Source organism: Lissotriton vulgaris, chromosome 12 (genome assembly GCF_964263255.1).
Source record: "Lissotriton vulgaris chromosome 12, aLisVul1.2, whole genome shotgun sequence".
In the NCBI taxonomy this organism is placed as follows: Eukaryota; Metazoa; Chordata; class Amphibia; order Caudata; family Salamandridae; genus Lissotriton; species Lissotriton vulgaris.
The window spans coordinates 248139736-248166940 of NC_141700.1; the positions used below are offsets into that span (position 1 = coordinate 248139736).

The following is a 27205-nucleotide window of genomic DNA, read 5'->3' on the forward strand; positions in this document are numbered from 1 at the left end:
GCGCGACCATGTTCTAGGGAACTCTTAGAAGTCAACAGAATAGGAGGCATAACAAAAAGATAAAAATCCCTCATCCACTCAAAGGTATCCATCCCTGCATTCGAGGAGTGGATGGGAACGTGGAGAAGTGTGGCTCACTGGTTAGAAGCGGCAGACCCTGATGCAGAGGTCTGACCCGGGACCAGGGTTCAATTCCCGACACGGCAGGGTCTTGGACTCAATGTCGACGGACTCGATAATTCTCGCCTTGGTGCCTACTCTAATCATGGGTCCCACTCTGCAACTCTGGGCAATAGCTTGCTTAATCTCCACAACGGGCCCAAAAGCGCTGGGATGCCTGGCTTCACTTTGGGGGTGCCCAGTAGGGGGCATCTCACAGGGAAAGTCAGGAAGGGTTCCACAGCGGTATACAGCGCCAGGATGCCTGAAAGGTGATAGTGCGCTTTACAAGTATGCATACATTTACAACAATAAGATCTAAACTATGGAAGCAAATGGAGGATTTTATGGCCCTATGACCCTTGATCAACCAACATGTTTTGGCCCTACTCTCACTGGCCTAAAAAGGTCCAGGGTTTTTGTGAGGGTGTAATCATATGTGTAACACTTCCCAAATGACGTGGCTAATTGCAGGATTTATTACACATTCCTTTTTTCCATTTCGGCGGGTGCTCAACCAGCAGCACCCACCGCAATGGAAGACCTGTACAATGCGACCTCCACATTGTCTGTTGCATTGTAATTTGGCCTATGGGACCTCGACACTATGCCGGGCTGTCCCCATTTCTGTTAGGGTGGCGGGCGAACGCGAGTCCACCCGCCATCCTAATCACGCCTTTAGCGTGACAGGAAAGCAAACTAGTTGTTAGCAATAGACAGGCTCCATGTTCTTGGTAAGCCCACAATATATATTGGAACAGATTGCTACCATTGATGTGTTTTCATTAGCGAGTGTCTACAACTTGCAATGTTTTGATCATACTTTGCTGTGTCTGCCTTACTTTTTCCTTACAATAACAAATATTTCTACCCAAATTATAACAGGCAATGTACACTTTAAAAAAGCAAATAAACAAGGCTCTCAACATTTATTCTTAGGAGGCCGTCGCTTCTGTTTGACAAGGATAGCCAAATCCTAAGGCTGTCCAATCTTGATCTCACCCCATTCTGCTTTCATTCTACACCCTACACTTCCTGTCTCTTGATCTCAAACTTGCAGGTTCATTTTCATCTCTGCTTTATCCCTTTATCAATATTTCCATCCACTAAAGAATTGTAGTTTGGCCGCTCCAGAAGGGGCCCTTTTAATTTATATCAGCTCCAGTCTGAAGGTACAAGCCCCCTCCCTCACAGAGTACGTTTTCATAGAAGTACTCTTGGAAGGTTGGAAAGAAGAAAGGGATTCTTCCCTGATCATCATAATGTTTATTTAAATCTGTGTCCAAAAGAAAAAAGATCAGAAGTTGAAAAGCTATGTAAAGTCATTATGGACCTGAAAGTGGTGTATGCTATAGCAGACGTTGTTAACAGAAAATGTTAACCCCCACCTGTTTCACATCCAAGAAGAAGAGGTGGCTCCAGGTGACCATACCAAAGCAGGCCTTCCCACCAAGAAACAGCCCATACCAACTAGGGAAAATGCTTATCAATTTCTTCACTTCAGTAGGCCTTAGAGTTCTTAATGGTATTTTTTCCAGTGACATCCCGCCAGCATGAACAGCTGTTTCTCCTACTTAGATTATACTTTAGCAAGCATCGCCCTTTTCAATCAGATTCAACAGTACAGTATCGATCAGCTCTTGGAAAGTGACCATCTTTCCAAGGTCATTACTTTGGTACCACACTCTCAAGTTCTAACAGAGTTAAAAACTCTCTTGTCAGATGAACACACAGCAAATTAAAAAAGACTCAAGATGGGTTGAAGAAATTGCCCTAGATATTCATAAAAGTTGAGTAAACTTTATTTTTGAAAATCCAGGTTCTAAGGACACCGTAAGCAGCTGGCAGGACTGAACAAGGCACATCACAACAAACTATGCCAGAAAGCACTTCAACAAAAGATATGGCCTCAAGGCTCGGACAACATAGTGGCTACTCTACAAAGTGAGGCGTTCTGAGAAAAATGTGAGTAGGCTCCTCTGGCAACTCAGAGAAAAACCATCATGCAAGGTTTTTAAAGCAGAAGTTATCCGTAGAGGAGCAAACTGAAAAAGAAGCTCCGGGCTACATCGAAAGCAACTCATGATCATTTCTGGTCCAGACTCATTTTTGGTAGTAAAAAGAAAGGATGTAACAAATTTGTAGCAGATGGCCAGAGCCAATAACACAAATATCAGCCAGCAGGAATGGGTGAGCTATCTAACAACCTATTTTCTAACTCTAGGGGTCTCCAAACATACCCCAGTTTGCTGCCTAAATAACGTCTATCATACAAATGCATCTGAGCGCTGCCTGGGGAAATCATTCTGGCTTCATGCTCTGCCTTCCGGAGTGGTAACGTAACCTACACAATATATAGTAAGCCCCCGTACCCAGAACTGACCCATCTGCAACATTTATAGGAATTAGCAGATTGATAATATTCAACCAATGACTTGCTCAGTTGATTACACCTTTGCTGTTATTCAGAGAATTATCATGTACTCATAGTCCAACTGTGTGCCTGATCTGAATGAGCTACCGCAGGCTTTGTTCAAAGGTGACCACAACATGTGGCAGATAGGCTCACAATACTGTAGTTTCATCTTGCAGATGGAAGTCCTTCCGGAGACTAGGAGGGGTTCAATAATCCAAAGGTGTGGACCCCACAAAACCTGATAATTACTGGTACATTGCTTTAATTGACATTGAGGCCAAATACTTTGCAGGACTTCTGCTGAAAAATCTTGAGGCATGGGCTACTGCAAGAGGACTTATTCCTAAGAATCAGACTGGTTTTCAACAAAAGATGGCTGCCTATTAAATCTGATATCCATCTTCATGTTAATAGATCTTACCATAAAAACACACTCATTATTGTGTGCGTGCTTCATAGATTTCAAGGCAGCATGGATCAGATTCTGCAAGTAATGTAGGCTAAGTTTTCCCCAACCCTATCATATGGAAGTGAAATCATGCTGGGAACCTATGCAGATACCCTGACAATAAGAATCTAGAAATGTATATACTGGCTCCCGAAATCTGCTTTGCCTGCCCAGGTGCATCTAGAGCTGGGTCTCCTTAAGCAGTCTGGGGCTAGGAAATCCACATATATTAAGCTGTGCTAAAGGTTTACAGCAATAAGCTCTAAAACTCTGGATGGTGTATTATTGAATGCCCCGGTTACTTACCTGTAATCTTCATTACTCCGAATCCTGGTCTCCCTGGATGCAGTCCTCACACATGATGCTTCTCCTTTCTGGCAGATCCAATTCCCTAGCTGAAACTCAAAAATTTCCCCAAGATGGCCCCATTACCCAAGAAAATATTGCTTCATGTCCTAGGTTCTGTTAGTTAAAACCCATCGCATCCCAAATCGCCATTATGCATATTATGAATTCTTATAAACAGACCTGCTCTCTTTGGCACTTTGTTTTTATTCAGGCACGTTGGCATTTTGTAGGCTATCTTATATTTCAGAGTAAAGTTTAAAGTTATATGATAATTATTTCTAACCATTGCAAAATGTTTTGCTTTTGTTTTGTTTTTATGACATTTCTGATTGCACCGCAAATGCTTTTATTGTCATTTTTGTAGGATGCACTGCTTTGGATTTTACTTCTATTATATGCTTGTTTGATTTGCAAAGGTTTCTATTAAATATGCAATAAATATATTACCAATATTTCCATATCTTCCCAGTGCTCCTTTCTCCCTTTTCTGCCTTTCTCTCTCTTGCTCTGGATCAAACTCTTAATATGAAAAACAAATCCCAGTCACCAAACATGAGTGGGAGTGCCCATCACCTACAACACAAATTAATCAAAGCATTAAACCTACCTTACCTAAGACCTATAGAGAACCTACAAACCACATGCAATGGTGTCTCAAGCGTTTCTGTTCCGCAGTTTATTTTAGACTAGGCCATGTAACCCTGCACAACAAAGGATCCCATGCATGTACCTTTTCTCTTAGTGATGGCATCGATCAAGGGGTTTTCAGGTCTGTCAGCAAATTCCTGTCCTTTGTTCACCAAAACCTCTTTAACAGCTTGAAGTCCATGCACAATCACAGCAGGAGTTGTTCCCAAGTATAAACTGTACACCTGGCCGTACTTTTCTGCAAACTGAATAAAAAAGGCTTTAAATACAACCAAAGAGGCATCTTACATGTCATGAAAACAGTACTCAATATAAAAACAAGCATTAGCAAAGCCACAAAGTCCCCCCTTTGGAATGCAGTACAGCGTGGCTAAAGATTTAAAAAAAGCCTTTGACATGACTGCCCGCTTCATTTTTTGGGCGCGCGCTTCATGCGGTTCAAGTGCAAAAGCATTTTGTTGAAAGCGAGGGTAATAGCAGCAATGGGGTTGGAAGCAACGTGGTGGGCGCGGGTTGAGGGAAGCAACATGGAGGGCACGGGTGAGGAAGCACATGGGTGACCAAGCAATGGGGGATGTATAGTGTGGACAGGAGAAACACTGGGCAAGAAAAAGGAGGGTTCTGGTGGAGGAGAAGCAACATGAAAGATGGGGTGGGAAAGAGAATCAACAGGGGAGAAACACATGGGCAAGAACGTAATGGGGAGGACACAAGAGTGGGTGCAATATGGAGGGGGTGGGGAGAAGCACATGGGTGACACTGAGCAACTCAGAGAGCAGGGAAGAGAAGAACACAGGGGAGACAGCTGGAAAACTCATGCATTCTCGTGGGGTGTTTAACAAACAAGAAAAAAGTAGTGTTTGAAAAACAAGCAGTGGAAGCATCGAAGCCAGCCAATCAAAAGGGTTCGAAAAGAGGCTCTGCTTAAGGGGAAGGACCAATAGAAGACTGACAAGCAGGCAAACAAATAAGAAGCAAGCAAATGAGAGTGACAGGTTAAGCCAACTAAGGGTAGGCAATGGAGAGGCTCCAAGCCCTTGTATGTTCTTGGTAAGCCTTCAATATGTCTTGCAAGCGCCAACATGTGTGATGCCTAGTGGACTCAATATAATGAACGTGCACATATTGCACATAAGTAACTGTTCCAGGATTGGTAGAAGTCTTCCAGAATGACTTCCATCACAATGGTAAAATTCCTTCAAAGTCTTTATTAAGTTTTCATTGAAAAAATACTCCCAAAACTAGGGGTTACTGCGGTAAGAGCAGTGTGAATATTTAGGAGGACTTTGACACCGTTCAGCAGTTATAGTGCCTGTTTATTAGGACTTGTTATGCAAATCATCAATAAGACAGGTAAGTATTACTTCATATTACTCTGGTGTTGGTGGTGTGTTCATCCTTTTTCAATTATATTTCCGTTTTCTAGAGGGAAGTGGATAAAATATACCAGAAGCCAGTCTGTCTCCAGAGATATGTTGCTCAAAGGCTTCTATCGCCGGTTAGAAACAAAGGGAGCATCAGGTTTCGGTGGGGATTTCCCTTGATTGTTCCTTTAGATCATTTTGTCAGGTTCCCTTCAATGTTACTGTATTTCCCTCCCCCATTTCTCCTCTCGTCCTCCTTCCCCATCAATGACAGTGAAAAGAAACAGGAGGGAAATCAGGGCCCTGTTGGGATTTCATTGAGCTCTCCACTGTGGTACTGACAGGATTGGCTTTGTAGAGAACAAATAAACCCATTCTTTCTCTACCTGACTGCCCCTGTCATCTGAGTATTAGAATGCTGGCCAGGCCTGACCCACATACAGTTAAGCGAATCTTGATAGGGTGTAGACCATTCCTTCCTCGAATGACCCACTCCCTTTAAAGGGGAAATCTCTGCCCTATTGTTTCTCACATGCTTGATGGCTTTCTGCCTCTACTATCCTACCCCATCCACATGCTTTTGTACAGTGCCTGTTGAGAAACGCGTACGGCGTACAGATGATTTTGGTACTGTTTTTAACCGAACCTACTGCACCCGCAACATTGGATCACTTACCACCAGGAGAGGCCTTTTCCAAATGGTGCAAAACTGTTGTTGGATGTCATTTGAGATGTCATGAGTGATGTCATGAGTGATGTCACTGACCATGTCATGAGTGATGTAATATGTGACGTCATCAGCAGTGCATTGCGGGGCGCAAGTTATAGTTAGCTGAGCTAACTATAACGGAGGAATTTCAAAGGTTTTGTATGAGAGAAATGTTCATCTAACTATAACATGTGAAACCTATGGTTTTTTCAATGGATTTGCAAGGTTTTTAAATGCTAATTCCTAACTATAACGTGTGTGAAACCTATGGTTTTTTCAGTGAATTTCATAGGTTTTGTAAATGATAATTTATAAATGTATTAATTATTATGTCTTTCTTTTCATACTAATTTCTTATATTTTTAATATAAATATTTATATTTATTTTATTTTTTAGATTATATTTCATATTCTTTTTATAAAATAATAACAAAATTAAATTGCAAAGTAATTTTTGAATGAATTATTGCTTGACGTCGGTTGCAAGTATAACACAGCTCCAGCAATTCCCTTGCGGCCCTATGCTCACAATGCTGTATCAATCCTTACACCTGCTTCAAGCACGTGCAAGGTTTTGACGCAGCATAACCTCAAAAGTCACTGAATAAAATGTTATGCATTTCACTCAGTCACTTTTAGGAGGCCTTGCTGCACCCCCTTCTGCACAAGAAAGCCTCTTCTGGCGCAGCGCTTTACAATGTAGTGCAGCTTCCAGATGCGTCACATTGTTAATAGCACACACCATGGTACATCTTTTGCACCGCCGCTGTGTCACAAAAGTGACGCAACAGCTGTGTTAAAGAGGCACAACGGGATTGTAAATCCGCCCCTAACACATACAAATTCACCCAGGCACTTTCACCAGCAGCGCAAATTGAAACATAGACTAGTAACATATTTATGTACATATGATACATCCAAGTGCTTCGGACATACTACAGTATACTATAGATAAACACCTTATAGATTTATGCTGTAGCAGTTCCTTATAGTTCTGCACTTTCACATTCTCCAAACACTAGTAACATATTCATTCATTTCTTTATGAACTACACATTCATTCTGACAAACCTTTACACACTAACATAGAAATATAGTTCTTTCTTTGACCGGTGAAGGTAGTTCTAAAAATAACTGGGTTTTTTTGTTTTGTATTTTTTTTGTGTTTTCTCAACAAATTCCAAGCGGAACAAAAGAATGAAAATAAGAACAACTAAAGTAGAGGACAGCAATGATCCTGCATCCTGCGTTTCATCAAGTCTATAGACTGTTCCCTATAACACAAAAGTTTATCGCAATAAATGCATAGAATTTTGACTTTAGCAAAGTCAGAATCAATATGTGGGTGTGGACTGCTTGCTGAAAATCCTGCTGCCGCAGTTGATATGCTTGGTGTACCAGCAGGTGGGTTCTCATGCAACCTCCGTCTTTCAGCTCGAGCAAAGTTCTTGGGGTGCAAATTCTTCACGTGTCGCACCATATTTGCTGTGCCAAAGGAGTATTTTTTACATGGATCACCCCTTGAAAGAGTTGTTTCGCAAATTTTACAGGTTACTTTTGGAGCATTAAACTTTTTTTGACCTTCTGGAAAATTGAAAAACTTCCAAATTAGAGCTTCTTTGCTCTTCTTTGGAGGTTCTTCAGGAATGAAATCTCCCTCCGAAGAACTGCTGGAAGATGACTCCATTGCTCTTATTATTGTGATCTTCCTTCTATTTGAGAAGATTCTCAGAACAAATGCTTCTTCTTAGAAAGTCAAAGTCGGATAATTATAATGGGACGGAACTTTCAACAGTCGCAATAGGAAAAGTTATGAACCAATCAAATCTCTACTTTTAAGTCACATGGCTTTGCGCACGCTTATGATGCGCTTGCGCAACTCTTTCAATACGATGTACGCATGATGTTCTACCTCGATTTGTGTGATTCTTTTTAAAAGTAATAAATGATTATTACAAGTATTAAAAAAAATCATAGTTATCCCAAATGTCTGCCCTTAGTATGTACATTAAATACATACATGTTTTAAACCAAGTAGAAACATTGCCTCCTTTCGCATACAGAACGCCGTACATGACATTACACCGAAGCTTTAATGCGACGCGTAACGTCAAAGCATATTCATACTGTATGCGCGGGTACATGCTGAGCATGATAAGCAGTACAAACTAGGGTGCGCTCACCTTTCAGTGACAAATCAGAACTCAGGGCGCGCTAAGGAGAATGATTAGAAGTGCTGACCTATTGCAGATCCGATTCTGGGCCTGCCTTTGCGTACATTATAACACCGCCCCATGTCTCTCTGTTGTTAATTGTTAGTGCACACACTCATACTTGCACATGCGCGGTGCACGCCTGTCCACACTACACACATGCCACCACCAAGCATGCTTGCTATTATTTAGCCCGGAAACCCATACATTAGCCAATGAGATGTCCCCCAGGGCCATCATTCTTGCAGACCGCAAAAACGCTACCAATAATGGCCCAGGGCTTGGTTTGGTCAGACCCCGCGGTTCCCAAATAATGTGGTAACTGACGTGAGCACGCCCTCTTTTGCCTGCCTCTGCTGCAATGACACACAGACTGTCGAAAACACCCCAGACTCAGCGAAACCACAGCCTTTCAAGACACGACAAAAGACGACAAAAACAAAAGTAAGAGAAGACGTCACAACATCAGCCTCCACTGTAAATTGTATATGCATAATACTATTTTTTTATTGTTCATTTGGCTTTCCTACCCCACAATGGTTTTAAATTGTACTTACATAATTGAAATATTTCTTTTTAAGTCAGAGGTCCTATACACCTCTAATCTTAAAAATTGTGCGTGCATAAATTTCTGTGTCGTATTTCTGTTCTACGCCACGTGCTTAGGCCTTTATTATTATTAATTGAGCGTCCATGATAGTATTTTTTTTTCTGCGTCACGAGGCCGTCCCAGGCCTCTATTAACTTATTGATCTTCCTTTGTTTGCTGGAGCTGCAACAGTCTTAACTACGGAATATTAGGAACCCACATTAAAATTCACTTTTGATAGTAGTTACGCAACTCAGTTTACGATGACTAATCAAAATGTCCTTTTGTTTCCTTCAGCAAACATCGTTCACAAGCAACCACGGCCTATCGACCAACAGCAATGGAATTCTCTGCAACTATTGAATATACTTTGACGTATAGAAGCAGAGTTCAAGTGGTGTGGTGAACTACGGTGGCCACACTCTTTATACAAGGTAAGCACAGCAGCCTAGATCTCCAAAGCCTTCATAGGAATGCATTAGAAATAAGTTGGCATAACGGGCGTCAGTAACGCAGTAGGCACTTCCATATAGACACCACTTGAACGCAGCACTATAACAACTGGAATATACCAGGTACACTGCACTCGTAAAACTGTAGTGTTAGATTTATTTGTGAAACGAGAGTGGGCCATATTATCAAGCCTGGGCGACAAAATTATCGCCACTTTATCGGCAGGAAAGTGGCGATAAAGGGTTTGATAATATGCTCTATGGAATTCAAATCGAAGCTCATGTTAGATGTGAAGGACATCAGACATGAGCTTCGATTGGGATTCCATTGAGCATATTATCAAACCCATTATCGCCACTTTAACAACACTTTCCTGCCGATAAAGTGGCTATAATTTTGTCGCCCAGGCTTGATTTTATGGCCCAGAGTGCGTACTGTACAGCAGCTTCTTTTTAAATTCTATAATTACCTCCGAGCAGTGACAACAGATAGGTTACAACAGTCTGACAAACAGATCTAAAACCTTTTTACGCCACTTTTGAGTCACTTTTAACATGGTTAAAGTGATGCAAGGAGCTTGTAAATCTACATCTCACTTTTCAATAAAAAATCTCAACTCCAGACACAGTTTTAATGTTGTATTCTCTCTCTCTCTTTCTCTCTTTCTCACTCTCTGTGACATCATTTCTCTTTCTCTCTTAAATTTAGACACTGCTGTCTGCTTAAGCATGTAGAAGAATTGTTGAAATCAAGTTGTAATTCCAACTGCCTGAAGTGTTTGGCCGCAAGGTTTATACAACGGTAAGCACAGAGGCCTAGATCTACAAATCCTTCATAGGAATACATTAGAAATAATTCGGCATAACGGGCGTTAGTAACGCAGTAGGCACTTCCATATAGACACCACTTGAATGCCGCACTATAACAAGTAAAATGTACCAGGTACACTGCACTCGTAAAACTGTAGTGTAACTTTTATTTATGAAAGGAGAGAGGACCATATTATCAAACCTTGGCAACAATATTATCGCCAGCAAACTGCCGCAAAAGTGGCCATGATAGGTTTGATAATATGCTCTATGGAATTCCAATCGAAGCTCATGTTAGATGGGAAGGACATCTAACATGAGCTTCGATTGGAATTCCATAGAGCATATTATCAAACCCATTATCGCCAGTTTAGCGACACTTTCCTGCCGATAAAGTGGCGATAATTTTGTCGCCCAGGCTTGGTATTATGGCCCAGAGTTTTAATGTTTTCTCTCTCTCTCTCACTCTCTGTGACATCAATTCTCTTTCTCTCTTAAACTTGGACACTGTTGTCTGCTAGTTAGGGGTGGGCGGAAAATCCGTTCCGCTCGCGGATTTTGCGGATTTTCGGGAAATCCGCAATCCGCGAGATTTGCGAATTTCCTGCAAAATCCGCAAATCCGCGAGCAGCGGATTTTGCTCGCACTGCTCGCACTGTTCGCGTGAGTTCGCGCCCCGCGAATAAGTGCGAAATTGCAGAAATACGATCTAAGCAAAACTGAAAGTAACTACTTACCAGGTTCAAAAGTTCAGGCACATCATTAGTAGCCATTTCCTGTAGTGCTTCCTGAGGGGCCCCTCCAGAGTTCAGTTGCCAGTTGAAACTATTATGTGACCCTGCTCTGAACCTCAGAATAGTTACACATATGCCACAAAGGTCATGAATTACAGCTAAGGGAGACAAGCAGGAGCCAGGCTGGAAGTTAAAATCCATTAATCAGCCCCTAATTCATTATTGTCAGTTGGGGCAGGGCAGGTGTTGTAACTAATTTTGCAACAATGAAAGCACTTAGCAAGTGCAAAAGATCACTAATCAGGGCGCACTAAGGAAGCAGGTGCCAGCTAAAAAAATATTCTGTGACACATTAATCAGCCCCAAATTAATTCAGGTCACTTGAGGCAGGGAAGGTGTGCTTTGCTTTGCCGAAAATAATGTACACTGGACAACCAGAGGGTGTGGTGATGAAACAGAGGGTGGCATGGGTGGGCCAGAGGGTGGCATGAGTAGTCAGAGAGTGGCAGTGGTGACAGAGAGTGGCAGTGATGAAGAAGGGTGTCCCAAACAGGTTGGACACGTAGAAACAACAAGTTCGCAAAACTTGCGACCCGACAGGTAAGTTCGCAAATTGCGAAATTGTAAAAACCCTCGCGAACTGGCAGAAACACGGGCGAACACAAAAAAAAAAAAATCCGCAAATTCGCGGGAATTCGCGGATTTTGCGGATTGCGAGTTCGCAAATCCGCAAATTCGCGGATTGCCAATCCGCAAAATCCGCTCATGCCTGCTGCTAGTACGTGCAGAAGAATTGTTGATGTGAAGTTGTGAAGTCTACTTCCGTAGGTGTTTGGCCACAAGGTTTATGCAACGGTAAGCACAGAGGCCTAGATCTACAAATCCTTTATAGGAATGCATTAGAAATAATTCGGCATAACGGGCGTTAGTAAGGCAGTAGACACTTCCATATAGACACCACTTGAACGCGGCACTATAACAAGTAAAATGTACCAGGTACACTGCACTCGTAAAACTGTAGTGTTGGCTTTATTTGTGAAACGAGAGAGGGCCATATTATCAAGCCTTGGCGACAAAATTATCGCCTCTTTATCAGCAGCAAACTGCTGCTAAAGTGGCTATAATGGGTTTGATCTATAATTAACTCCGAGCAATGACAACAGATAGGTTACAACAGTCTGACAAACAGATCCACAACCTTATTACGCCACTTTTGAGTCACTTTTAACATGAGTAAAGTGACGCAAGGAAAAAATCTCAACTCAAGACTCTGCGACACAGTTTTAATGTTGTTTTCTCTCTCTTTCTCTCTCTCACTCTCAGTGACATAATTTCTCTTTCTCTCTTAAACTTAGACTTCTGCTGTCTTCGACGTGTAGAAGAATTGTTGAGAATAAGTTGTGACACCCAACTGCCTGAAATGTTTACCCGCAAGGTTTATACAACGGTAAGCACAGAGGCCTAGATCTACAAAGCCTTCACAGGAATGCATTAAAAATAAGTCGCCATACGGGCGTCAGTAACGCACTAGGCACTTCCATATAGACATCACTTGAACGCAGCACTATAACAGAATTGGAATGTACGAGTCACACTGCACACGTAAAACCGTAGAGTTACCAAAACTTGTAGGGGCATAGTATCAAGAAGGGCAAAAAAGAAACTGACGCTAAAGCGGCGAAGATGAGCTTGATAATATGCCCTTGTAAATTCCCATAGTAGCCCAGGTTAACACCAGAACCTGCACTGCTATGGGAATTCACAACAGCATATTATCAAGACCATTATTACTGCTTTAGCTGCAGTTTCCTGCCGCTGAAACTGCGATAATTTTATCGCCATTCTTGATAATATGCCCCATAATGCTTCAGCTCATTTATTCGCATCTACATAATTCTAAACTCTAATTTTCTTTTGCAGATTACCAATCGGACACCTTTTGGAATCCATTTCGCAATTTGTTTATAACATTGTTTAAGTTATTTTTCCAGTTCTAATATAGTTATAATTGACTTTTGTTTATATTTATTGTTTAATGAAAGTTAATAAAAAAAACAACATACATTTTTTATTTTGTGGGGTAGGGGTATGACGGCCCACAATAAAAATAATGTTGAAATAATATAGTAAGATATTCAAGACTAGGATTGAAAACTACTGAGTTCTAACTAACAGATATAATAAAAACAATGGTGAGAAACTACGAAAATGGCGATGGACAGAGTACGTAATCAACATTTGATGCCTCGGCACTACCTTTCAAATAAATATATAAAAAATATGACTATTAATACTGTACAAAAGTACAGCAGCGGATGACACACACGAACCGGGAAAAGAAAGTGACAGATTTACTAACTGATACAAAGAAAGGTTTGCTTGTTGAACTTGAAGAAAAAGAAAGCGTGGGCTTCGAAACGACGCTGAGCATGCGAAGAGAGTACAACTGCTACACCAAAAAAAAAGGAAAGCTTTACCTACTATCATAGAAATGAAAATTGTAACACCGGTCTTTGATAATATGCACCTAAGTTTACTGGTCAAAAAAAGAGCAATGAGTCATATTATCCACAAAAGGCGATACATTATTGCCGCTTTTATCGACAGGAAACTGCTGATAAATCAGCGATAATAGGCTTGATAATAGGCCCTTGTAACTTCCCATAGCAGCCCAGGTTCTGGTATTAAACTGGGCTCCAATGGTTATTCACAAGGCCATATCATCAAGCCCATTATCGCCGCTTTATCAGCAGTTTCCTGCCGATAAAAACGAAGATAATGTATCGCCTTTGGTGGATAATATGACTCATTGCTCTTTTTTTAGACCAGTAAACTTAGGTGCATATTAGCAAAAACTGGTGTTACAATTATTGCCGTTTTATTGGCAAGAAACTGCCGATAAAATGGCGATAATGACCATCATAATACGGCCTTGTTATTTCCCATAGAAGCCCATGTTAACACCAGAACATAGGCTTCTATGGCAATTAACAAGGACGTAATATCAAGCCCACCCTCCCAACATTAATAAAAAACCATAGGCCCTTCTAAATTCCCATAGAAGCCCAAGTTCTGATCTTTACCTGGGCTTCTATGGTTATTCACAAGGGCAAATTATCAAGTCCATTATCGCCGCTTTATCGGCAGTTTCCTGCCGATAAAAACAACGATAATGTATTGCCTTTTGTTGATAATATGGCCCATTGCTCTTTTTTTTGACCAGTAAAATTAGGTGCATATTATCAAGGACCGGTGTTAAAATTATTGCAGTTTTATTGGCAGGAAACTGCAGATAAAAGGGCGATAATGAGCTTCATAATACGGCTTGTTATTTCCCATAGAAGCCCATGTTAACAGCAGAACATAGGCTTCAATGGGAATTTACAAGGACGTATTATCAACCCCACCCTCCCAACAGTAATAAAAAACTCCAGACAATGCAGGTACCCGGAGCTGGAAGGTCATTTTACATATCACTGCCCCAGAAATGTGGCGTTCCCCGCGACGTGTACGGGGGGGGAGAGAGAGAGAGCTCAAAACATATTTTTTTTAAACAAAGACCCGAGAGGTGCCCCTCACTGAGACTGCGGGGAGTAGGACAGTAACCCCCCCCCCCGCATACTTCAAAATAAAACCAGAGGAGTGCCGTTCCCCAGTGCTCGGGGCACCTTACAAGCCCCCATTATGCAAAATAATTGCAACTGTACTTTGCCCCCCTGGGACCTAATGAATAAAACGGACTTCTACTTTTTTTCACCTTTTTCACCGCGTACAAGTACTACACGAGTACCCCAACATTTTTTATTTAAAAAAAAAAATTGAGCCTAAAGATCCATGTACCACCCCCTGACCAAGACTATAGCCTCAGAATCTTTCCACCTTGCCCCGTTTCCTTATTTCTCAACTTTGTTTTACTGTTTTCTTGTGACTCTCCTCTCCCGACAAACAACATGGTGGCCAACACTTCCTGGTTTGGAGTATTGATAGCCAATCAGCATGCAGCTCCTGCTCGTAATTGTACATATTTCCATACACGTACGCCGTGATTTTTCTTTACAAAATAGAGCCTAAACATCCATGTACGACCCCCAGAGCAAGCCTAGAGGGTCAGAATGTCTCTAGCCTACCCCCTTCCCTTATTCCTCAACTTTGTTTTACTATTTTATTGTGACTTGGTTCTAGAGAGGCACAAGATGGCCACCAACACTTCCTGGTTTCGAGTGTTGACAGACAGTTCACAGCCAATCAGCATGCAGCTCGCGCTCCAAATTGAACAGATTTGAGTATGCGTACTGAACTCCGTCTCTAGATATCGCTATGAATTTACTTGCAATTTTCTCAGAAACTACTGAACGGATTTACACCGTTTAACAAAAAGCACAATCTGCGACCAGAACTCTACCTCTCTGCCAAATTTCGTGTAATTCCGTTCAGCCGTTCGGGCTGTAGCCTTGGCTAAAGGTCCCTATGGAAAATTGCATGGGGAAAACATGTTTTGGGACCCCCTTTTTTCTCGGCCCCCACTTGACGAATCACCCCCAAACTTTCAGGGAAGGAGCCAAACCAAGCAGGTAATTTTCTTGGAGAACTTTACGAAGACTTGTCCACCGGCGGCAAAGTCATTCCAAATAGAATGTTGTGGATTTCCTATGGAAACTAGGTCCTAACTATAACTACCTACTGGCGACCACCAGTAGGTAATATATATATATATATAAATATCATTCAGTAACAAGCCTTGCCTATGGAGTCTGTCTCCCGGTACTGCGCCGCCTCCTTGGAAGGTTGCACAGCTGGGATCCTGGTGTGACATATATATATATATATATATATATATATATATATATATATATATATATATATATATATATATATATATATATATATATATATATATATGTATATATATATATCCAACACAAAGATCGCCCAGATGAAAACGCCACTCGCATGAGGGTTAAATCCTTTTTATTGGCAGTCACAGCAGTCAGGCAGCTTCCCACTTCAAGTAAATTAACTTCGGTCAAACGTGTTTCGGGAAACACTCTTCCCTTGTTAACTGGCAAACACGATGTCACGGCTACCTCCAGGGAACATCTTGATAAATTCACTGAGTCCCCGCCCCAGTGGGCTTAGCACAGCAGTGCCTTCTGGTACTCGCAGTCCCGTTGGTTTTAACACAGTGGTTGGTGCCGTGCTCCGTGTAACAAAAAGTCTCTTACCCATGTGGGTTACTAAACATGAAGAACACTGTATGAGCTGTAAGTATCTTCCCGCAATAATGGACTCTCATGCCCTTTCAGTACATCAATGGTGATGCTGCAGGACCGCTGTTGCGCGGCGGAGCGTTTTCGCGGTTTAGGCTTCACCGCTCAAAATATCCAACACAAAGATCGCCCAGATGAAAATGTCACTCGCATGAGGGTAAACTCCTTTTTATTGGCAGGTCACAGCAGTCATGCAGCCTCCCACTTCAAGTAAATTAACTTCGGCCAAACGCGTTTCGGGAAACACTCTTCCCTTGTTCACTGGCAAACAAGATGTTACGGCTACCTCCAGGGAACATCTTGATAAATTCACTGAGTCCCCGCCCCAGTGGGCGTAGCACAGCAGTGCATTCTGGTACTCGCAGTCCCGTTGGTTTTAACAAAGTGGTTGGTGCCGTTCTCCGTGTACAAAGCGAACTCTGGGCAAAACTCACTTGAGGACTACTGTTGGTGAAACTACCAGAACCACAAGGCCGCAGGAGCGACCACACCCACTGGGGGAGGTTCGGAGGTATAATTAGTAGCACCATTGTTTGCCTGGAATCATTGCTGAACCGAATGCCAATGAATAAGGGGAAACTTGAAACGCGTCTGGCGAAGGTGCCGATCAAGATTGCAGAGCCTGTTCTCAATTTGAATGTACCTGCAGCTTTTCATTAAAATATGTGCAAAACGAACCCACCTGGTGAATCTTCCATTGGGGCAACTCTGTGATGTTGATAGTAGCGGCTGGCCCAGCCGTGCAAGAGACACACTGCGAAGGCGGACCCGCGAAGACTTTACACAGGTCATCGGTGATATGGGAGGTGGTGCCTTAAGAGAAGCAGTAAATTGCAGTGCATTCCAAACGGAACGGTTGCTTTTACCCACTGGGGTTTTTTATAAATTACAAAGCGAACTCTGGGTAAAACTCACTTGAGGACTACTGTTGGTGAAACTACCAGAACCACAAGGCCGCAGGAGCGACCACACCCACTGGGGGAGGTTCGGAGGTATAATTAGTAGCACCATTGTTTGCCTGGAATCATTGCTGAACCGAACGCCAATGAATAAGGGGAAACTTGAAACGCGTCTGGCGAAGGTGCCGATCAAGATTGCAGAGGCTGTTCTCACTTTGAATGTACCTGCAGCTTTTCATTAAAATATGTGCAATACGAACCCACCTGGCGGCTCTTCCATTGGGGCAACTCTGTGATGTTGATAGTAGCGGCTGGCCCAGCCGCGGAAGAGACACACTGCGAAGGCGGACTCGCGAAGACTTTACACAGGTCATCGGTGATATGGGAGGTGGTGCCTTAAGAGAAGCAGTAAATTGCAGTGCATTTCAAACGGAACTGTTGCTTTCACCCACTGGGGTTTTTTATAAATTACAAAGCGAACTCTGGGCAAAACTCACTTGAGGACTACTGTTGGTGAAACTACCAGAACCACAAGGCCGCAGGAGCGACCACACCCACTGGGGGAGGTTCAGAGGTATAATTAGTAGCACCATTGTTTGCCTGGAATCATTGCTGAACCGAACGCCAATGAATAAGGGGAAACTTGAAACGCGTCTGGCGAAGGTGCCCATCAAGATTGCAGAGCCTGTTCTCAATTTGAATGTACCTGCAGCTTTTCATTAAAATATGTGCACTACGAACCCACCTGGTGGCTCTTCCATTGGGGCAACTCTGTGATGTTGATAGTAGTGGCTGGCCCAGCCGCGGAAGAGACACACTGCGAAGGCGGACCCGCGAAGACTTTACACAGGTCATCGGTGCTACGGGAGGTGGTGTCTTAAGAGAAGCAGTAAATTGCAGTGCATTTCAAACTGAGCTGTTGCTTTCACCCACTGGGGTTTTTTTTATAAATTACAAAGCGAACTCTGGGCAAAACTCACTTGTGGACTACTGTTGGTGAAACTACCAGAACCACAAGGCCGCAGGAGCGACCACACCCACTGGGGGGAGGTTCGGAGGTATAATTAGTAGCACCATTGTTTGCCTGGAATCATTGCTGAACCGAACGCCAATGAATAAGGGGAAACTTGAAACGCGTCTGGCGAAGGTGCCGATCAAGATTGCAGAGCCTGTTCTCAATTTGAATGTACCTGCAGCTTTTCAATAAAATATGTGCAATGCGAACCCACCTGGCGGCTCTTCCATTGGGGCAACTCTGTGATGTTGATAGTAGCGGCTGGCCCAACCGCGGAAGAGACACACTGTGAAGGCGGACCGGCGAAGACTTTACACAGGTCATCGGTGATATGGGAGGTGGTGCCTCAAAGACTTTAATAGAAAAACAGACATTTGAGGTGGGCAAATCTAGAGTGTCGCTGGTGTTGAGAGGGCTCTAACCGGAGCTGGTTTCCACCTAAACTTGAGAACTACCCAGAGATCTCTCCTTCTTTTTTATTATAACAAAATTTGTCAAAAAACTAAAAGCGCGCTCAACAGCAGATAGCTGAAGAGAGTTGTAATGGTTGCAGGAGCAAGTACTGAACATTAGCTTTCAGATACTTTCAAGTGCCTTACGCGTTTCGAGCCTCCTGGCTCTTGATAACAGGCATCAGTGACAACACGGAGCAAAGCATTTCCCGGCAATTTATTTCCCTCCATTGGGACCTCACAGGTGAGTTCATTATTTTTACCGCCATGCACCTTGGAACTTGTAGTGCAAATAAATTCTTACCCTCCAGTGGGTCTGTTCCGTGTTGCCACAAAATAAGGATACATGTTTGAGCCCTCCAGTGGGCCTCCGGAGCTAATGGCCAGTCTATTCATTCCCTCTGCTTTTTCCGCATTGATGTTGCGATGGGTTCTATGCCCCGGGGGCTCCATTTTTCATGTTGTTGGTGGTGCGCTTTTCACAGCGGGACAGCCGTTCAAATATGACCAAGGATTGTCCAAAAATGAAAAGTGCACTCCACAGCAGATAGCTCAAGAGAGTTTTAATGGTTGCAGGAGCAAGTACTGAACATTAGCTTTCAGGTAATTTCAAGTGCCTTACGCGTTTCGAGCCTCCCGGCTCCTGATCACAGGCATCAGTGACAACACGGAGCAAAGCATTTCCCGGAAATTTATTTCCCTCAATCGGGATCTCACAGATGAGTTCATTATTTTTACCGCCATGCACCTTGGAACTTGTAGTGCAAATAAATTCTTACCCTCCAGTGGGTCTGTTCGTCATTGCCACAAAATCATGATAAATGTTTTGAGCCCTCCAGTGGGCCTCCGAAGCTAATGGCCAATCTATTTATTCTCTCTGCTGTTTCCGCATTGAGGCTGCGATGGATTCTATGCCCCGGCGGCTCCATTATTTCTTTTTTTGTCGGTGCGCTTTTCACAGCGGGACAGCCGTTCAAATATAACAAAGATATGTCCAAAAACGAAAAGTGCACTCCACAGCAGATAGCTCATAAGAGTTTTAATGGTTGCAGGAGCAAGTACTGAACATTAGCTTTCAGATAATCTCAAGTGCCTTACGTGTTTCGAGCCTCCTGGCTATTGATCACAGGCCTCAGTGACAACACGGAGCAAAGCATTTCCCGGCAATTTATTTCCCTCCTTTGGGATCTCACAGGTGAGTTCATTATTTTTACCACTGTGCACCTTGGAACTTGTAGTGCAAATAAATTCTTACCCTCCAGTGGGTCTGTTCCGCATTGCCACAAAACAATGATAAATGTTTTAAGCCCTCTAGTGGGCCTCCAGAGCTAATGGCCAGTCTATTCATTCCCTCTGCTGTTTCTGTATTGAGGCTGCGATGGGTTCTACTCCCCGGCGGCTCCATTTTTCATTTTGTTGGCAGTGCGCTTTTTACGGCGGGATAGTCATTCAAATATAACCAAGGTTTGTCCAAAAAAGAAAAGCGCACACCACAGCTGATAGCTGATAGCTACAAAATTGCTGTGATTTGCTGCTGTTCCGCAATGCCGAGAGTGCTTGTGATCAAGAGCCAGTCAAAGGTTATTTTATGCTGATAGGAGGTCTGCCACTTTGTCACAAGGATGTTGTCATCAGTGATGTCATTTGAGATGTCATGAGTGATGTCATGAGTGATGTCACTGACCATGTCATGAGTGATGTAATATGTGACATCATCAGCAGTGCATTGCACGCGCAAGTTATAGTGAGTCCAACTAACTATAACGTGGGAATTTCAATGGTTTTATGCGAGTAAAATTTCCACCTAACTATAACTGGTGTAAAACCTATGTTTTTTTCAGTGAATTTAATAGGTTTTTTAAATGCTAATTCCTAACTATAACTGGTGTGAAACCTATGGTTTTTTTCAGTGAATATATATATATATATATATATATATATTACCTACTGGCAGTCGCCAGTAGGTTTATATAGTTAGGATTTTTTTCCTATGGGATTTCTGAAATTTCTATGTCGAATAACTTTGGCGTTTGTGGACGGAATTGGCTGAACTTTTCAGGAAAATGGCACATTCTGTTTCTGAGCAGCCCCTGAAAATTTGGGGGGGTTTCGTCAAGGGGGGGGGCTGAGAAAAAAGGGGGGTCCCTAAACGCGTTTTTTCCATTCATTTTTCCATAGGGCGGTTGGAATCACTTTTAGCTCGAACGGCTGAATGGATTTACACGAAACTTGGCAAAATTGTAGATATGGTTTGCCCGACGTGCCTTTGCTATGTCTCAATATATGTGCTCCAGTGGATTTTGAGAAATTAACGTTTTAAAAAAGATATGTCTGTAACAGCGCTCCAGTTAGCGCCCCGGTTTGCGTACCTGATGCGTAACGGAACTTCGCGAAGCGAAGCTGATTGGCTCTCCGGTGTCTGTCAACATTCTAAACAGTCCGGAGCGGCCGCCATCTTGTCTCTCGGTAGGATCGAGAGACAAGAGTTGGTGAAAAACGAAGGGGGAAATGAAGGAAAGGGGGAAAGGTAGACCCCTTCTGACCCCCTAGGATTGATGAGGGGGATATTAAAGTGCCCCGTGGGGAAAAAAATAATTTAAAAAAATGTTTGCGATTTTTCGCCGTAGAGGCGCGTCCCGGTACGCGAACCAGGCAGCTAACTGGGCAGCTAACCGGGCAGCTAACCAGCAGCGTAACGGGAGTCTGAGGAGAAGCTGATTGGCTGTCAACATTGTAAACAGTCCGGAGCGGCTGCCATCTTGTCTCTCGGTAGGATCGAGAGACAAGAGATGGTGAAAAACGAAGGGGGAAATGAAGGAAAGGGGGCAAGGTAGACCCCTCCTGACCCCCTAGGATTGATGAGGGGGATATTAAAGTGCCCCGCGGGGCAAAAAAAAAATTGCGATTTTTCGCGGTAAAGGCGCTTCCCGGTACGCGAACCGGGCAGCTAACCGGCAGCGTAACGGGAGTCCTCCATTTTGTGTTTTTGGAGCGTCCGGTTTGCGTACCGGGTAGCGTTCCGGTAAGCGTAACAAGGGGAAAACCAAGAGAAACAGTAAAATAAAATTTAAAGGAATAGATTTCCACCAAACTTGGCAAAATTGTAGTGACTGTTTGTTTGATGTGCCTTTGCAAGGCCTCAAGATATGTGCACATGTGGATTTTGTCTAATTAAGGTTAAAAAAAATATATATATCTGTAAGCCTGCTCCGGCGCGCTTACGTTACGGGTTTTGTTTGCGCTGCAGAGCCGATACGTCACGGTTATGCGACGCGTCATGAGGTGTCTCACGTGGCTACGTGATACGTCACGTAATAAAGAATATATTTTACAGCTATAGATATTAGCTTTTAAAAAACCAATGAAATTCACTGAAAAAACCATAGGTTATAGACCATATATAGTTAGGAATTTGCATTTACAAAACCTTGAAAATTCACTGAAAAAACCATAGGTTAGAGACCATATATAGTTAGCTGGCCATTTTATTGATATAAAACCAATGAAATTCCATATATAGTTAGTTGCACTAACTATATATTTCGCGCATCCGCAATCCAATGCTGATGATGTCACATATTACATCATTCATGACATGGTCAGTGACATCACTGATGACATCACTGATGACATCTCAAATGACATCACTGATGACATCACTGATGACATCTCATTTAACATCAATGATCACACCACTGATGATATACTTCATGTGATAATACAATGCACCTCCTTACACTCTAATATAACCTCTGTTACACCTAGTGTAAAATACAGAGTATCATTTTTGAAACCATTGACACACGAATAACATTTACTACATACGCACTCACTGTCAAAAAAGGCAAATGAGGCAGCTGTGGACCCGCAGTTTATCCGCGGTAGTGCAAACCCGCAACCGGGCTGGCCGCTAACAAATGGAAGAAAGAGTTGCCCCATGGTGGGAATGCACTTACGGGTAGGAATTAATGCCACCGCAAGGGCGGAAGCCGCGAACAAAGTCCTTTTCCTGCCAGACGCATTTCGGGCCAACGCCCTCTTCAGTGGCAGACCATGTGATAAGACGGCAAGGGGCAAACACCAGTAAATACCCACAGTAATTATACGCAGGTGTAGCACCTGAAGCAATGCTTTCTGGGACTGGTAGTTTATTAGTAGAACCCAAGTGGGTCGCCGCCGCCGCCATTGACAAATTAATAAAAGCACACCAGCAACTAATGCGAGTATTAAGGGGAATCCACCAAAGATGCTGGAAAAAATCTAATGAAAAAATGCTGAGAAGACACCAAATATAGTTTGAAAAGAAGTCACAAGGCCAGTGCTTCTAACTTTAAAAAAGTAAGGTAACCCCGTAGTCAAGGACGCATTAAGATACTCTGAATTAACTCCCCAAAATGCAGGAGCACGTCTGTATTTAATAAATCATGCACTTCTGTGCGGGTGTTTGCTACATGAAGGACAAATGTTTCTCTAGCAGATGTAAAAGCGACCTCTTTTTGAGACAATAGCGCTCTTATACAGCTCATTTGGTTGACTCGGCTTTCAAGGTCGGAATCAACGGCCAGATGGAAACATCCAGCTTCCCATGCAAAGGAGTACACACAACTTTTTTATAGCAAACCACACGCTCAGTTACCGTAATCATGTAAGAGATGCCTGCTAGCATCGCACAACAATCTGCATTATTTCAAATTAAATAACTCCAGTTTGCCAGTAAACTGAACGTTGGTATGAAAGCAGGTGTCGGAGTGCCTTTCAAAACTCAGGCCAAATTAGGCGCATCTTGATTACATGAGCCATGCAATTGTATGTGTCTACAAATTAAGGAGTGATCTGGTGCTATTGTGCAATCCTCACCATTCAGATAGACTTCTTTTTCCCTCCCTCAGGCACCTATATGTAAAAGATAATAATCAAGCTTCATAGAGATAAGCGCTGCCTAAAGATCCATATCTGCCTATAGCATAGTATTTCATGCAAACCTCAAACTTAAACAGGCTAAAATGTAACGTTATGATACCGTGGATAAGCCACACAGCTGAATCGGAACTCCAATGAGTGACCACTTGTAACCATTCTCATAGCGCGCCCTGTGCTCTGATTTGACAGTGAGAGAATGATCGCACCATAGTTTGTACTGCTAATCATTTTCAGCATACGCTACGAATACGCTTTCACGTTACGCGTCGCATCAAAGCTTCTGTGTGACGTCATGTACGGCGCCCCGTACGCAAAGATGCAAATGTTTTTAATTGTTTAAAAACATATATTTATGTATTTAATGAACATACTAACAGAAGACATCATCTGGGATCATTTTTAAGTTCCAATAATCCTATATTACTTTTAAAAGCAATTACACAAATCGTGGTGGAATATCATGCGTACTCGCATCGTAAGAGTACCGTAAGCACAGCGTAAGCGTACGCAAAGCCATGTGACTTTAAAAGAAGAGATTTGATTGGTTCATAATACTTCCTATTACAACTGTTGAAACTTCCGTCCCATTTTAATAATTCTACTTTGACTTTCTAAGAAGAAGCATCTCTTCTGAGAATCTTGTCAAATAGAACGAAGTTTACCATAATAACAGCAATGGAGTCATCTTCCAGCCATTCTTCAGAGGAATATTTCATTCCTGAAGAACCTCCAAAGAAGAGGAAAGAAGCTCTAATTTGGCAGTTTTTTACTTTTCCAGAAGGGCAAAAAAAAAGTTAATGCTCCAAAAGTAACCTGTAAAATTTTCCAAACTCTTTGAAGGGGTGATCCATCTCAAAAATACTCCTTTGGCACAGCAAATATGGAGTGACACGTGAAGAACTTACACCCCAACAACTTTGCTCGAGCTGCAACGCGGAGGTTGAAGGACAACCCACCTGCTGCTGCACCAAGCACATCAACTGCTGTACCAGCATTATCAGCAAGCAGTCCACACCCACAAATTGATCCTGATTTTGCTAAAGTTAAAATTCTATGCATTTATTGCAATAAACTTTTGTGTTATAGGGAACAGTCTATTCACCTGATAAAACGCTGGAAGCAGGAGCATCGCTGTCCTCGACATTAGTTTAAAAAAAAAATTCTTTTGTTCCTGTTGGACACTTCCAAGCCCCCCATTATTGAAGAAAATTGCCCCTGGAATTTGCCCCCCCCGGGAGCTAATTAGGAATAAAACAGACTTCTAGTTTTTTTTGCCTTTTCCACCACGTACGAGTACCATACTCGTACATCGTGGTTTTTTATTTTAAAAAAATAAATACATTTTGCGCCTAAAGATCCATGTGGGACCCCCTGAGCAGGCCTAGAGGGTCAACATGTTTCTATCCTGATCCCTTTCCTTATTTTTCAACTTTGTTTTACTGTTTTCTTGTGACACAGTGCTACTGAGGCACAAGATGGCTGCCAACACTTCCTGGTTTGGAGTGTTGATAGACAGTTGACATTGAATCAGCATGCAGCTCGTGCTCGTAATTGTATGGATTTCTGTACGCATGCCGTACTTCGTCTCTAGATATCGCTATGATTTTACTTTTGATTTTCTCAGGAACTACTGAACGGATTCACACCATTTAACAAAAAGCACAATTTGTGAACCGAACTCTACCTCTCTGCCAAATTTGGTGTAATTTCGTTCAGCCGTTCGGGCTGTAGCCCTGGCTAAAGGTCCCTATGGAAAATTGCATGGGGAAAACACGTTTTGGGACTCCTCTTTTTTCTGGGCCCCCACTTGAAAAATCACCCCCAAACTTTCAGGGAAGGAGCAGAGTGGAGTAGGCCATTTTCTTGGAGAAATCCCCGAAGAATCGACCACCAGCGCCAAAGTTATTCCAAATAGAATGTTGTAGATTTTCTATGGAAAGTAGGTCCTAACTATAACTACCTACTGGCGACCGCCAGTAGGTAATATGTATATAGATACACATATATATGTATATATGTGAACCAAAACACCCAACTACCACAGGGACTCCATGAAAAGCAGGCACGGACACGAAGTGGCATTGGATTCGGCATTTATTTCTTAGTGCAGGACGCCCTCAATTCACGAACACAAGGAGAGATGCGTTTCAGCCTTCAGGAGGCCTTTGTCAATCTAGTTTGGCAATGCACAGCTCATAAGTTAAATAGCTCATCCCACTAGCCCATTTGGTAAACATGGAAGACATACTAAAGCGTGTGTATTCCCATTGCAGCTTAAATACAACATGCTCACGCTGCCTAAAGCACTTCATAAACATAAATGTAGGTAAAACGCAAAATACTAATATAAAGTGCCCAGTGCATTAACAAAAATTGCAAAGTTACCTAGTAAAGCAGACAAAATATATGATGAAGCATGTATAACAATTAAAACACTGCTCAGTGGGATACGTGGGGGCACTTAAACTGTTTAGCCAAATTAACATCTAGTGTTACCAATATATTATAAAATGATCACAAAATAGTTATTAAATCTGCTGCCGCACATACTCGTAATAGTCCTTAATGACTGTCCATCGCCCGATAGTTCGTTTGAGCTCTTATATATCCTGCCACAACACGACATCTGACCTTGTCCAGGAAGGATAAGTAATGTCTGCCATATCATTTTCAACAGGTATTGCTGCCTGAAACTCCGGGACCGGTAAATGTTTTTAGCGCATGAGAGAACATGTTTACATCATTAAATCAATATCGCATCAAAGTGAATTCAGGAATACGCTAGATCTCTGCCATATCATGGTCAGCAGTTGCTGCTGCGTGAAGCCCCAGGACCGATAAACGATCTTCGCTCATGAGGTAACATCTTCACATCATAAAAGAAATGTCGCCTCAGAGTTAATTCGGGCACACACTTGAAATCCCTTAAAAACTGCAGATCCCACAATGCAGCAGAGTAGTATGTGTAATATAGGCAATATAAATCACCTGATGTTGTTGCAAAGTCAAAGTCAAAGAGGCAGTTTACACCCGGGCACGGACAGGTAATGTCTAAAGGACAAAAACTGCAAGCATAAAATGTCTTAATGGCACAACCTCGTGATTAAAGGGGACCCATCTGCAAAATAGATAGCGCCATCACCACCCCACTGCGTCGGCGCTGTAGCGTCTGCGGTGCCCAGTCACCAGTTTGCGCTAGTATTGCAGGCAAGGCATTTCTTGTCAGTGAGGTACAGATGCATGCTGGCAGTCACTAAAACCGCCACCCTCTGAGACCCGCATCCCCTCGGCAGTCATCCTCCTTCCTTATCCAGGTCGCACAGCTGGGGGCTCCCCTGATAGCACTCCAGTACTCCTCCAAAAAAAACGGTCTGATAGGAGAGCCACAAAACGACTGGTGTTCCGTGAAAGCGTGACGACCATTCACGCTGTATCACAATGAACCAAAACACCCAACTCCCACAGGGACTCTTTCGAAAGCAGCCACAGACGGCATTGGATTCGGCATTTATTTCTTAGTGCAGGACGCCCTCAATCCACGAGCACAAAGAGAGACGCGTTTCAGCCTTCAGGAGGCCTTTGTTAATCTAGTTTGGCAATGCACAGCTCGTAAGTTAAATAGCCCATCCCACTAGCCCAATTGGTAAACATGGAAGACATACTATAGCGTGTGTATTCCCATTGCAGCTTAAATACATTTTCACGCTGCCTGGCAAAAAGGTAGCCCATTTGTTAAATGGTGTAAATCTGTTCAGTAGTTGC

The 27205-nt window shown here is 42.8% G+C and overlaps 1 protein-coding gene across 2 annotated transcripts in view; it reads right to left on the reverse strand.

Annotated features, from left to right (window-relative positions):
- The window catches only part of LOC147673876 (cytochrome P450 2D6-like), a 429037-nt gene that overhangs the window by 338451 nt on the left and 63381 nt on the right, over nt 1–27205 (reverse strand). For both annotated transcript variants that reach the window (XM_086947757.1, XM_086947756.1), the window contains exon 2: nt 4102–4264. In XM_086947757.1, coding sequence (XP_086803883.1) covers nt 4102–4264 — 163 coding nt within the window. The remainder of the gene's footprint in view (nt 1–4101; nt 4265–27205) is intronic.